This window comes from Arachis duranensis, chromosome 4 (assembly GCF_000817695.3).
Source record: "Arachis duranensis cultivar V14167 chromosome 4, aradu.V14167.gnm2.J7QH, whole genome shotgun sequence".
NCBI lineage: Eukaryota > Viridiplantae > Streptophyta > Magnoliopsida > Fabales > Fabaceae > Arachis > Arachis duranensis.
In genome coordinates, this window is record NC_029775.3 from 11,560,050 (window position 1) to 11,573,527 (window position 13,478).

The following is a 13,478-nucleotide window of genomic DNA, read 5'->3' on the forward strand; positions in this document are numbered from 1 at the left end:
ATATTAAAATGGGTGACATGAATACATGATCAGCTGAAAGGGATAGCGAAGGCAAATTCTTTTTAAGATTAAGACACATATAATAAAATGAGAAAGTTTAGGGGGCCAACACTTTTATTGAAATCTGACCAGAACTTAACCATCAAAAGGAAAATGAGAAATTCTATACCGTTAGATGTCATCTCACACCATTAAAAATGTTGATGATGGCTAATTGATGGCTATACATCACAATTTTTGCTAGTCCCCTAGCATTCCTAAGAAAATACGAAGCACAATCGAGCTCCACGTGTACCGAGATATCCAAACAATCCTTCCAGTTCCAGAATGTTTGGTTTACCACTCTCGAACTTTTCTTACTCTTTTCCACTTTTTCATGATCTCATTATATAAAACAATAAACTCGTCTAAAAACTTTCGAACTTTCAGAGAGCGCAAGAAGAACCCACATAAAAATTCATGTTCGGAGTGATAATTTGTAAAGATGGCGAGTATTGTTGACTCATTCAATCTGTTCAATTTACCAGAGACAATGGAAAAAATCTTGTTCCCTTCTTCTCATCATAGCCATAACTACACTCGAGAGGGCAGGATAGTTTCAAACATTCCAGTGGATATTTTGGACAATTCCAAAGAGTATGTGTTCTTCATGGATGTTCCGGGTCTCTCCAAATCTGAAATTCAGGTACTTATTTCTGCCACTACAGCTAATATATGTCATTGATTTCTTAAGAGGCGTTAATAATGAAATGTTAGTCAGATTTGGATAAATTAAAAAGTTGATGCTACTGTTTTTGCAACTTTTAAAAATTAAAAGTATTTTAAAATTTTTTATATAATTTTATATATTAATTAATATTTAAATTTAATTTTTATATTCATATTTACCAAACACAACTATGCAGGTAATAGTGGAAGACGAGAACGTACTTGTTATTAGGAGCAACGGGAAAAAGAAAACGTGAAGACGGTGATGATGAAGGCTGCAAGTACCTGAGGCTGGAGAGGAGAGCACCACACAAATTGCAAAGGAAGTTCCGTCTGCCTGAGAATGCTAACCCCTCCGTCATTATAGCCAAGTGTGAGAACGAGATTCTTACGGTTACTGTTGAGAAACACCCTCCACCACCGAAATCTAAAACAGTTGAAATTGCCATTGCTTGAACAATAGGTTTGTTGAGTTGGCAGTGACGCTATTTATGTAGTGGTTTCCACGTGATGAAAATGTTAATGAAATTTTCTAAGTCTAATCAATTCATTTTAGAGTTAACGATACAAAAAGTTTTGATATGACATGGAAAATTGGTATTGTGCTTCATGTGTGCTAACGATGCTACCAAGCATCAATGTAAAATCAGAATAATGCAATTAGTCTATTTTAGTATTTTTTTTGCTCTTTTTGGACTCGTGTTTCTTTCGGGCAGGTTTTTCCTGTGTCCTGTGACTCTCATCACCATCGTCTTTCATTAGATGCACATACTCTTTGTAACTTGCAAATGGAGATGCCTTTTCACTCTTGCGTTTTTGTTTTTGTTTGAGCTTTCTTTTGTCGTCGTTGTCATCGTCATCAACATCAATGGCATCCTCAGCCTCTCCTCCTGACATATCCGATGGTATATCTTCATTTATATCGGTAGCACCAATCAAGTCATCGTCTTCCTCTTCAGCGACACTGAGTAAATCATCATAATCATAACTGTCCAGTTCAGCAGTATCCAAAGAGATTCTCGATCTTTTCATTATCGCTCTCATCCCCGCCTTCAACCTCCTCGTCATCATCAAAGAAGTCAGCATCCTCCTCATCAGCTGACTTCTTTTTATTCTTCTTCGGTTTAGAACTCATTTTGTTTGTATAGAATTTGTGGAAGATGAGATCTTCTGGGGGAACATCTTCTTCGGCGAGTGAAAGAATTTCTTTGCCAAGCAAGTGGTTGTTAATGTCCATCTGCAAAACGAAGTTCAGAAGTTTTATCGGAGAGAAACTGTAGGAGATACGGAATCAACTTAGGTAGTCACCGTAATATTATCAGCTTGTTTTTTGGGTACGGTGCTAGGTTCATTATCAGTTTCTTTTATAACATCTTCAAAGTGTTCAAGTTCGTCATCAATAGATTCATTCTGCAACACCATCTTCCTAAAAGACAAAATATTTTGAGGAAGGCGTAAGAAAAAATAGTTTTCAGCTTTTACAACAACATAGAAAAAGCAAGTTATAAAATCACTTTTTATACTAGTTGATACTGTCTTCAAATTAGAATGTTGACCGGATAATTCAATTGCTGTAATTATCAGCATCAAACACACAATGGAGGAATGTCTGATCTTGAAGCATTTGATACAAGTCACTAAAAATTTTCTCACTAGCAACTAGTCCAATTTAAATGTAATAAATAAAAATGGCATACACCAAAAAACAACTAGCCTTACCATAGAGGTGGTCTGGCTTTAAGGAGTTCAGACAGAAGAAAAAGGCATGCACAGAAATGCAACCTGAAGCCAAAATAAATAAATAAATAAATAAAAATAGAAATGGAAATAAAAGAAAAAAAATCAAAAACTTGATTCATGTTACTCTATATATTAAGAGAAATAGATGAAAAGGCAGTTCAATGATTACCTGCAATAGACGTTTAGAAAATGCAGCCACACGCTTTGAATTTACATCTCTTTTCATTGCTCTTAGAACAAGTCTAACTAACATTTCTGCCTCAAATCAAGGTAGTTAGAACTTAGAAATACAGACAAGTTAAGAATTACAGAGGTATAATAAATAAAACAAGAAAAAGATGTTTAATTGCCTTGGAAGCAGAAGTTTAAAGTACAATGCACCGTAAAATCGATCACTGGCTATCTGATTCTTGCAGGCTTTCAAATATACTTAACAACTGGAAAAGAATTGGGGTTTGAACATCAACAATGTCATCAACTTCAGTGCTTGACACATAAGGAAATGCCCTATTCACTCCCTGCAAGAAAATCAAGCAGAAATTTGATTGCTGCTTGCACTTGAGATTAATACCTAAAGATTTCTGATGTGAATATATTTCTTATTCAATTTTACCTTTTTCGTAACAATGTAGCGAAAATGTATATTGTCAAATTTTCTTTTTTTTTTGTTTTTTGGTGTGTCGGGGGAAGGTCTCTATGAAAACCAATAACACTTGTTTCCTTGGTAAAACTGGTACCTTAAACAGCGCAAAATAAACATCTATTAGACGTTTTGCCACTTTTGGTCCATCTCCTTTATTTGTTAGACGGATTTGGCTTAAGATGTTAACCTGAAACATAGTCAAGAAAAATCAATCAGGCTCATAGTCAAACAATTACCATTTCTGGATGGATTTGTGGAGTCAAAGTTTTTTAAATTGAAAAATTGAAGGACTAACTTATGATACCATAGAAAAGTGATTTCAAAAGATTAAGTCTTGCAATACAGAATATTGTAGTTAAACATAATAAACACAAAAATAAAATAAGTCTGAAATGTTATACTAAAGTCAGGAATGGTTAGCAATAAGTTTCAAAACATGATAGGACAGACAAAAAGTAAAACTTGTGCTTCTTTGAATCTAAGGGAAATATTAAATTATATGCAGAAAACACTAACATTGGCTAATGGAGTTTTCAGTTTCGACTATTTCGGCTCCTGGGCGACGAATATGTGGAACTCATGTTTGACATTCATGGAAGAATCATGGTGGAACAAGTGACGGAGCTCTCCGTCGAGGTTGGTGATATTGGTGGTGGTGGTTTTGTACACTCGAGTTCATGTTACGAAATGTCATAACAAGTTACAAATACAAAACATAAGCGAGACATAAACAATTGTTACCTTGCAGCCATAGAATACATGAAAATCCATCGGTCAGGTGGACACCACTGAAAAAATCTCTGGTATATCAAGGACATTAACAGCGAACTGCAACCGACGATGTCTGTGGTGCCTCAGTGTGCTGGAGAGCACAGCGAATGATATGTCCAAGAGGTCTAGCACCGAGCAGCCGCTTCATCAACTCTCACGTCTCCGTGCCATACCACCTGAAGAAGTCACGGAAGCACTCCCAACTGGGTCCCCATGTGCGCGTAGCCCAAAGTAGTACACCATGTCCTATAGGTGATAGTGGTCTCACCCCACGACAGATGGAACGTATGGGTCTTCGGACGTCATTGCTTCACGAATGCCATGATTAGGAAGTTGTCAAAAGTAAAATTTTTGAGAGGTATCGTGTCGCCGAATCCAGCCTCCCTCAAATATGGGACGATAGCGTCAAGTGAAGGAAGCATGTGTGACACTCGTCGGGGCAGGAGTAGGCGAGGTCTCTGACAAAAAAAATATTTTTCAATTATTAAAAATTAAAAATTTGTATAGGTCCATCAACATATCAAACTGTTTTGGCTAATATGTACTTTCTTAACTAGGGGTGATAACATGTACCGTATCCGTGGGTACCCAACCCGACCCCACCCGATCAGGTAGGGTTGTCAACCCAATCCGCAGCGGGTAGGATAGGGTGCGGGTTGGGTTCTCGTGCGGGTCGGAGTAGGGTGCAGGTTAAGCCTCAACCCTACCCGACCAACCCGCACCCTATATATGTATATGTTATATATTTATATAAAAATATGTTTTAAATGGATATTGAATAAAAATCTTCTCACTAAATGTAAAAGATCCTTAGCCACTAAAAAAGTTCATTAATTAATAATTTAATTTTTTTTTTACATAAAAGTCAGTTTTATTTAAATTATCATGAAATTATATAATAATTTTGCATCTTTTTGTAACTTGCGGGTTGAGAACAGGTAGGGTTAGGGTTGGGATATTCTCAACCCGCGGATAGAGTAAAGTTGAGTTTATATAAAAATCTCAACCCGCGAGTAGGGTTAGGGTTGGCTTCAAACCCTACCCTACCCTACCCATTGCCACTCCTATTCTCAACTAATACACACAGTCTCATTGCCTTACGTGAAATTAAAACATTCAATAAAGTAATCAATAATCTAACTATCAAACTTTGACTTTACTTAATAATCTAGTTATCAAACTTCGATAATTACTAACTAAATTAATAAATTAAGAAACATCTGATCAATAAACTAGACTCGATGATTGAAAAATATCTACCCCAATATTTAAACTCTAAATTAATAATTATATAGTTAACAACTTAATTAACAAAAAACGATAACCACATTCTTAGAATTATTAATTTCTATCAGTGACCTATTTCTAATGATACAAATTGTATTATAGTTTGTGGCAATTACCCTAACCATGCATATACATATATGGAATTACATAAAACTCAAGCTGCCCCAATGTAGTGCCATGTCGCATTCTGCCTGTTGATGTCCTGATTACGTGCATCTGCACGCGATCTTCGTATTACTCGATAATATGGTCAGAAAGGGGTAAAAGAGAGGAGAAAGTGGTCGAAAGGTTCAGATTGGGATCCAGAACCTCGTTGTAAACGACATTTATATACAGGCGTCCTTCAACCTTATCTCGCTTATAGTGTAAATGAGATGTACACGTGTCACACGCACATGTATTATCTCGTTTACACTATAAATGAGATAAGATTGAGGGATGAATTTCGATAATAATTTTTATAATTATTTATTTTAGTAATTAAAATATTTATTTAATTTATTTAAATAAAAAACCTAGTAAAAATAGAGTTAAAATAATAAATTTAAGTAATATTAGAAAGAAAGAAAATCAAATTTGACTATTTTTTCCTACTACTTGATGTTTTCATTGTCTGCGGTTGCAATGTTTATATAACACAAATGCTTGATTTGCATTAATTACATTTTTATTTCGACCAAAAAATCAACATTTTTATTGCATTTGATCACACATTAATTATATACTTTATTATATTTAGTTTATTTGACTCATATAATCAGATAATAGGATTTTTTCCGTTTTTATTTGGTCCAAAATAATATAATATTTTCTATTGCATTTTATCATACATTATGACATTAATTATTTTAACTGGCATAATAAGAATAAAAATAGAAATAGCATTCGGACAAGTAGAGGCAATTTTTTGCTTTACACAATTTCGCGCTTTTTTTTTAACTTAAAATGCTACATGTTTCATTATTATTAGCGAATAAAGAAATGTTAGGGGCTAATATTTTTGTTAAATTTTCATCAGCATTTAACTATTAAATAAAAATTGAATGAATCTATACTATTAAATGTAATTTCACACCATTAAAATATTATTAATGACTAATTGATAACTAAAAAGTACAAAATCTACTAGTTTTTTAAACTTTTTTCTACGGTAATCCGTTTCTGTAAATACCCATCTAACCCTTACTAATAATTAAATAATACTTTAAAGTTTATATTCATATATAAATTAAAATAAAAATATAAAATCTATAGATAAATTAACACTCTAATGTACTTTATATAAGCAAAAAATGTTCGATTGGCACCACTTCAGTGTATGTCACAATTCGAAACTAATTTAAGACTCCAATGTACATCATCATAATAGTTAAATATATGCAACGCAATGCACCTCTTATAAAAGTGAAAATCTCATTGATTAATTAGTTAATTCCTTGCATCTTGATTTTCGAGGAGCATCGATTTTGGAATAGCTTGGAGTTAGCTTAGTCAGTGCCAATTCTTCCATTACATTTATTTTAAATTTATCGAGTTTGTTACCCCCTTTTTCTTTTTATTCTCCTAATTATGTTACCCCTTGTTCACGAGGGAAGTGTATCCTCTCCAGTGAAAAAAGATGGTGTTAATTGTGATCTTTTATTTTTTAATGTTTTTTCTCATATTTTTGATCCCACTTATAAAATTAATGATAAAAGATCACACTTCATTTTCTCAAGTATTAAAAAAATTAAAAAAATCAATTTCCTGTTCATGACTACACCCTTCATTAAACTTATAGAAAATGAAATAGCATAATTCTTTGATAAACATAAGTTGTAGTTACAGAGCAAATGATAGTAGAACTTCTAGAAAATGAAATAGCATAATACTTTTATAGTCACGCCTACATTCAACGTACAACTTCTAATTTATGATGAGAATAAGATTCGGTTGCACAAACAAACACTATCAAAAACATTCACTTATTATTCCGTGAAAAAGAAAAGAGAGAAGAGTAATAAAAATACAGCACAATAATTTGAAAGCAAATTAAGCAAGACTGAAATTGAATTACGAATTAACACAATTTGAGGGGAACAAAGTACAGAGTAAAAAAAGATACAGCAATTATTGCCGCTTTTATATTTTAATGTAGAGGTTGCTGTTTGAGGAACTGTAACTGTATTTTCACATTTTGCTCAAATTCGCTTATAAATTCATAGTTGCTGTTCTGGCTTTTTTGGACGTAATGATATTTAAAATAGAATTTATTAGGGAGCCAATGGAATATTTATAGTATATAATAAGCTATTTATTTGGAGTAATATGAGTTAAAAATGAACATACATTGTAAAATATTATTAATTTCTCAAACACAATAAACCCATACTATCCAGAATAACCATCTGGATACTAGGGATAATAAATATCTGATATCCTACTGAATTAAACATCTCTAAATCTCCATTATACACATTGTACAAATACTCTATTGACTTTCTATACTTCCTCTTTAAAATATTATTTTATTCAGATAATTAACCCCGTAAGCAACTATTTCTTAATTGTTATCAATTTTCAGTGAATAGATTTGCATTTGTTAGCAAGTATACAAAATTTGCGTGATTGCTAATGTCATTTTCATTCTAATACTCCTTCAACCTTCTTATGACCAAAATAAACCTTGATGTAATTCTTGTACCTTGTGATTAATTGGGAGTACTTGTAATATTTATTTTTGGTACATTAATAGCAAACAAATTTAAATTTAAGAAGAACTTTTGCTTATTCAAATTAGAATAAATTATCGTTTTTGTCCTCAACGTTTAGGGTAAGTTCTAAAGTTGTGCCTAACGTTTCAATCGTCCTATTTAAGTCCTTAACGTTTTAAAATTGACTCAATGTTGTCCTGTCGTTAAGGATTTGTTAACAGAATTGACGGTGGGACAAAATTAAAACGATTTTGAAACGTTAGGGACTTAAATAGGACAAAAACGTTGAGGACAAAAACGATATATAGAAATAAATTTTAATTTTATCTTTTAATAACAATTTTTTATTATACAAAGTATTCAATTATTTTTTAATTACATCTAAGTAAATTATACTAAATCATATTACTTTTATTGTAAATAAATTATTTTTTAATTTTACTCTTAAAGATTTTTATTTATCATGAAATTTTTGTAAAATGACTAGTATATAAACTTGCAGAAAAGGAACAAAAAATATATATATACAATAAAATATAAATTATACCTTTTGTCCCTCTAATATATTAAAATTCTTTAAAATTATAAAAAAATAAATTTATTTAAAATGAAAGTAATGTAATTAAGTGTAATTTACTTAGATGTAATTAAAAAATAATTGAATACTATATACAGTAAAAAATTAATATTATTGAAAGATAAAATTAAATTAAAATTTATTTTTATATATCATTTTTGTCTCCAACGTTTTCGTCCTATTTAAGTCCCTAATGTTTCAAAATCGTCTCAATTTTGTCCCGCTGTCAATTCTGTCAACGGATTCTTAACGGTAGGACAACATTGAGTTAATTTTAAAATGTTAGGGACTTAAATAGAACGATTAAAATGTTAGGAATAATTTTAATACTTACCCCAAATATTAAGGACAAAAACAATACTTTACTCTTCAAACTATTATCTACATTAAGAAATGGGCAGCATAGTGCCGGTATCCAGTATCCACACCTATAAACAAGTAAAATATGTTATGAAATTTAACACACAAATTCTGAGTAGAGATGGTTATGATGATCTAATGTGCTTATATAAAATTAGAGAAATAGATAATGTCATCCTTATTCTAATAATATCTTTATTTTTTTTGCAAATTCATGCAAATATAGATAAAAAAAATTACGAATTTGTTTGCGTGAATTTTTAAGAAATTTTTTTTTTGAATTATATTTTTTTAAAAAATCTTTTAAAAAAGTAAAAGTAATTTTATATTTAAATATCTCATATAAATTTTTTTGTCTATTAGTTATATTTGGATATAACAATATAAAAATAGTTATTTATTTATTATGTAAAAAATATTTTTTTAAAAAATTTTTAAAAAAATATAAATTATAACTTTTCAAAAAAAATATTTTTTTAGTATTTTTATTTTTACTATTAAAAATTTATCAAATACGTTAAAAATATAAAAAAAATTATTAAAAAAAATTTTCATCAAATTAATAGTACCTAAAGAAGCACCGCTCATGATATAACATTATTAAAAATAGGAGTGCCCATATCAATATCATTACATTAAAGTTAGTCTTGTTCTCAGATGATTATTATGATTTGTTGTTTACACTTTAAGCAATTTACATTCCTTTACTTGTTTTAACTTCTATTTTTCATCCTAATCTGTACTGATTATTATGATTTGTTGTTTACACTTTAAGCAATTTATATTCCTTTACTTTTTTTAAGACAATTTTTTTATTTGTTGTATCTGTATGTCAGACATATCTTAGATACGGTATTCGTCGACACACGTATTTTTTGTGTCCAATCGTATCTTAATAAAAAAATAAAAAAATATTCTTCAAACTCGTTTAAACACACCTAAATATCATCACATGTCAATGCATTTTTTAACCTTATTTTTAACATGTATTCTTGAAATAAATTTAAAAATAATTCTTATAAGATTTTTAAATTCATATGTCGGCATATCTCTTCATGGTGTCGTACCATATCCGTACATCATATATCCTAATCAATCATGTTTCAACACAATTATAAGGGAATTCAATATAGAAGACACTATAAACTAATTTTTTGAGAGAAAAGAATTCTAAAAATAAGGAGTAAGGGGGATAAAAAGGAAAACAAACCTTTGGAGAACATCATAAGCTCATAGCCCTCACTATACACCCACCCTCAACATCAAAACTGACTCATTAAGATACATGAATAGAGCAAAATTCTTGACTGTAAAATGAAACATTCCAATTGACAAGTGGTCACTTAAAGTTCTCATTTTGATTGCTTCTCTATGATCCTTCCTCTTGGCTATCACAGGCTCATTGTACATGTAACAAACTGGTGTTGAAATGCCTGCAGTTCTTCAACAATCTAGAGAAATGCAGTGTAAGGCTGTAAGCTTTTGTGACTTGCTAAAGTTCAGACTTGGCTCCTTTTGTTCCCTTCTTTGAACTTGTTTTCTTTGCCCTCCACCACTGTCTTAAGCGATTGGAAACTCGGTCTGCATGTTTCTTCAGCGTCACAGTCGTATCTGTGATTCCTTTTCTGATCGTTTGTTTCCAGTCACTTTTCCCCTTTTCCTTTTCTCTCAGAACTTTTCCCTACGATATGCAGATTTCTTGATTTGTCAGCGATTGTATGACATTTTAATCAAGTGTTTCCTTTAATAAAATAAAGGTACATGTCATTTTTCTTAAAGCAATATGAAAAAAGAGAAAGTACCAATTTTCCAGGAAAAGCAGCATCGCCATCATCCTCATCTTCATCTTCCTCTTCCTCTTCGGCATCTTCATCACCAAGGTTTTTCATGTTCATTAAATCATCCCTTGAGTACATTTTCATGCCAGGTGCTCCTGGCATGCCCTGGTGCAGAATTAGATAAGTGAGGACATAAGGCTATACCGCTAAAGAACTAACAGAATGCATCGAGCTAAATAAAGGACAAAGATAACCCTCCTCCTAAGATATAGCGATATACAATAAATCGTCAAAGATATATAACATGAACAAGGGAAATACCTCCATAGATTTTAGTAGCTTTTCCATTTCAGCCTCCTTATCAGACTTAGCAACAAAAGCTTCACCAGGGATTCTGTCCTACAGAACAGAAAGGATACTCTGATTAGAGATGAAGTAGCTTTACAAAACATCAAACAATAATGGCAAGAGCATATTACACATCACACATTATGACAATATCATTGCATGAAAGAGAATCATAGTTCCCAAACTATTTACTTCAAAGAATGGATATTTCATTTGGTTGGGATTATGGAATTTGGAACCTAAGGTGTAAGGTGTGGGTAAAGTGTTGTTGATAAAAAAGTGAACTGAGAATTGCATGAAAATAAACCATGGACATGAAAAAAAAAATCTTGATTTCTCATCAAGGGTTACACTTTACACTTTAATCTAGGGCAGACTATCAGCTATAAGGAAATACTCCAGCTGTTCTAATGTTCTATAACCAGTAATCCCATAAGCTAGATTGAACTAGCAACATAGTTGGCATCGCTCTATAAGCACATAACTACATTAATCGAAACAAAAGCGCATAGTTGGTTTTTGAAAGCAATAAGTAAACAATAAATATAAAACTCAAAGCCTCAATTTCAGATTGCCACTACCTTAGGGACAGGGGGTGGTTTGGTGCTGCATGCTTTAGTAAGGTCTCTACAGAGATATTTGTACAATGAATCAGCATCAGGCTTGGAACTATATAGATATTCAGCAACATCTGTATCCGAATACCCTATAACCTGAAAATTTGAAAATAATTCATCATAAACTTTTCCATTTCAGAACCAAAAGAAAATAAGGTGTGCAATTCATTGGCAACAAACAAATGCACCGAGCGAAAATCACACAAAGTTCCATACCTCCTGACATGCTCGCTCGATTGTCTTGCACTCAGAATTGCACTGTCCTTCAGAGTCATGCTCAACTAACTGATAAACAATAAAAGGAAGTTGCAGAATCAATGTGCAGGTATTAAAACAAAAGCAATGTAACCACCAAAACTCTTGCTTTATTGTTATTCAATCCAAAACCCAAAAAAGATTGCATGAACCACACACAATCATCAAATAAATGCAAAAATTGAACCACCATTCTTACCTCAAGCCTATCTTCTTTCTCCACAATATCAAAGCGCAATATCCAATCCGCTTCTACCTTCTTAAGATTACAAACGTTCTCTGTTATCTCAATGATCTCATACTCCGAGATCTAGCATCCCAAAAACACACACAAAATTATAATAAGTCCAAACAAGAACAGAACAATCTTACCAATAAAACACACTGACAGAAACACAATGAATCAATTGAAAGACATAGAAAAACAGAAAAGAAAACCTTTTTGGGAGCGATCTCAGCTTGCTTGTTCTTCACCTGCTGGTGCAACTGCTTAGCGAGAATCTCACAAACTTGGCACTTTATGTACGGAATGTCCTCTTTCCTAGCAAGCCCTGCGGGTTTTTTGAAACACTCTGAGAGTGGCAACCATGCTGAAGCCACCACTGAAACAAACACAAACCAAAACAATGTCTTCATCTTCCTCAACAGGCGCTGTTCTAGAACCCCCACCTGTACAGGAAATTAAAATCTTAAAAAGGTGGGAATTTTCCACGGAACTTGACAGAATAACTGAACTAACCGAAAAAACCCAAAATCTTGCTTCTTTTCCTAAGCATAAAAATAAAATTTTTAGCGCATGTGATTGGTCCAGAGAAGCATAGCAAATGTGGGTCCCATTTTTCCACCAATAAGGTGCAAGGAAACACGTAGTTCTACATCATTAATCCAATATTAAAAATCTAAAATTTCCCCAGAAAAGATTTAAAAAATGTCCACCTTCTTTTACACGTTGGAGTGATGGAGTCAATGCAAAACTAAACCGTCACCAAAACGAAGATGATTCTCCTCTGACGCGACGGTGCTGCCTAGGACGCGACGATTCTCCTCGGGTTGGGTCGGGCACGCGACGACCACGGTCTTCTCGGGTGGGTCAGGAGCGCGACGACGGTGCTGCGGTAACCTTGAGAGTGAGAGGGGGAAACAGTGAGAAGGGGGAGGAGGGTGGCGGACGGCGGTGAAGAGAATATGTGAAAGGGTTTAGGTTTTGCTGAAAAGTAGGATTGGCAGCAGTACTCATACCCGATCCGCCCTATCCGGTTGGGGCGGGTAATCACTCAACCTGGTGTATCCGTCCTTACTTCTTACCCGCTCCGGGAGGTATATATAAAAGATATAAACATCTTTTGTGGAATTAGAGTTTCTTGCCGCGTTTATAAATTCAGAGTTTAATTTTAATATTATAAAATGTTTTATATTTTTATTTTTATTTTTATCTTTATCTTTATAGTATCTTTATAGTAATATAAATAGGGAACTCATATATATGCTTATACATTGAATTTAGAAATTTATTTGCTTAGGAGTCATCATTAGAATTTTTTTAAAATTATATTTATAAATTATAAATTATTATTTTTTTATGTTGTTACTCTTTAATTTTAAGTTATTTGTTTAAGTTGTTTTGTTATTTTTTAAATTTTAAGTTATTTTACTTAATTAGTTATTTTTTAAATTTTAAGTTATTTGCATAGTTGTTATTTT

General features: G+C 32.3%; 1 protein-coding gene and 2 pseudogenes across 1 annotated transcript; 1 reads left to right on the forward strand and 2 right to left on the reverse strand.

Moving 5' to 3' along the window:
- Window positions 1-444: 444 nt before the first annotated feature.
- On the forward strand, window positions 445-1,164 carry LOC107483322 (17.4 kDa class III heat shock protein-like; annotated as a pseudogene).
- Window positions 1,165-1,368: 204 nt separating this feature from the next.
- LOC110279874 (protein SLOW WALKER 2-like) lies at window positions 1,369-3,862 on the reverse strand (annotated as a pseudogene).
- A 6,018-nt stretch (window positions 3,863-9,880) lies between these two features.
- LOC107483359 (uncharacterized) lies at window positions 9,881-13,078 on the reverse strand. The gene is made up of 8 exons (XM_016103982.3): window positions 12,714-13,078; window positions 12,216-12,446; window positions 11,977-12,087; window positions 11,739-11,807; window positions 11,487-11,618; window positions 10,879-10,956; window positions 10,582-10,722; window positions 9,881-10,460 (listed from the first exon to the last, which is right to left on the reverse strand). The coding sequence occupies exons 2-8, from the start codon at window positions 12,411-12,413 to the stop codon at window positions 10,272-10,274; spliced, it is 918 nt and encodes a 305-aa protein (XP_015959468.1). The 5' UTR covers window positions 12,414-12,446; window positions 12,714-13,078; the 3' UTR covers window positions 9,881-10,271.
- Window positions 13,079-13,478: the final 400 nt, after the last annotated feature.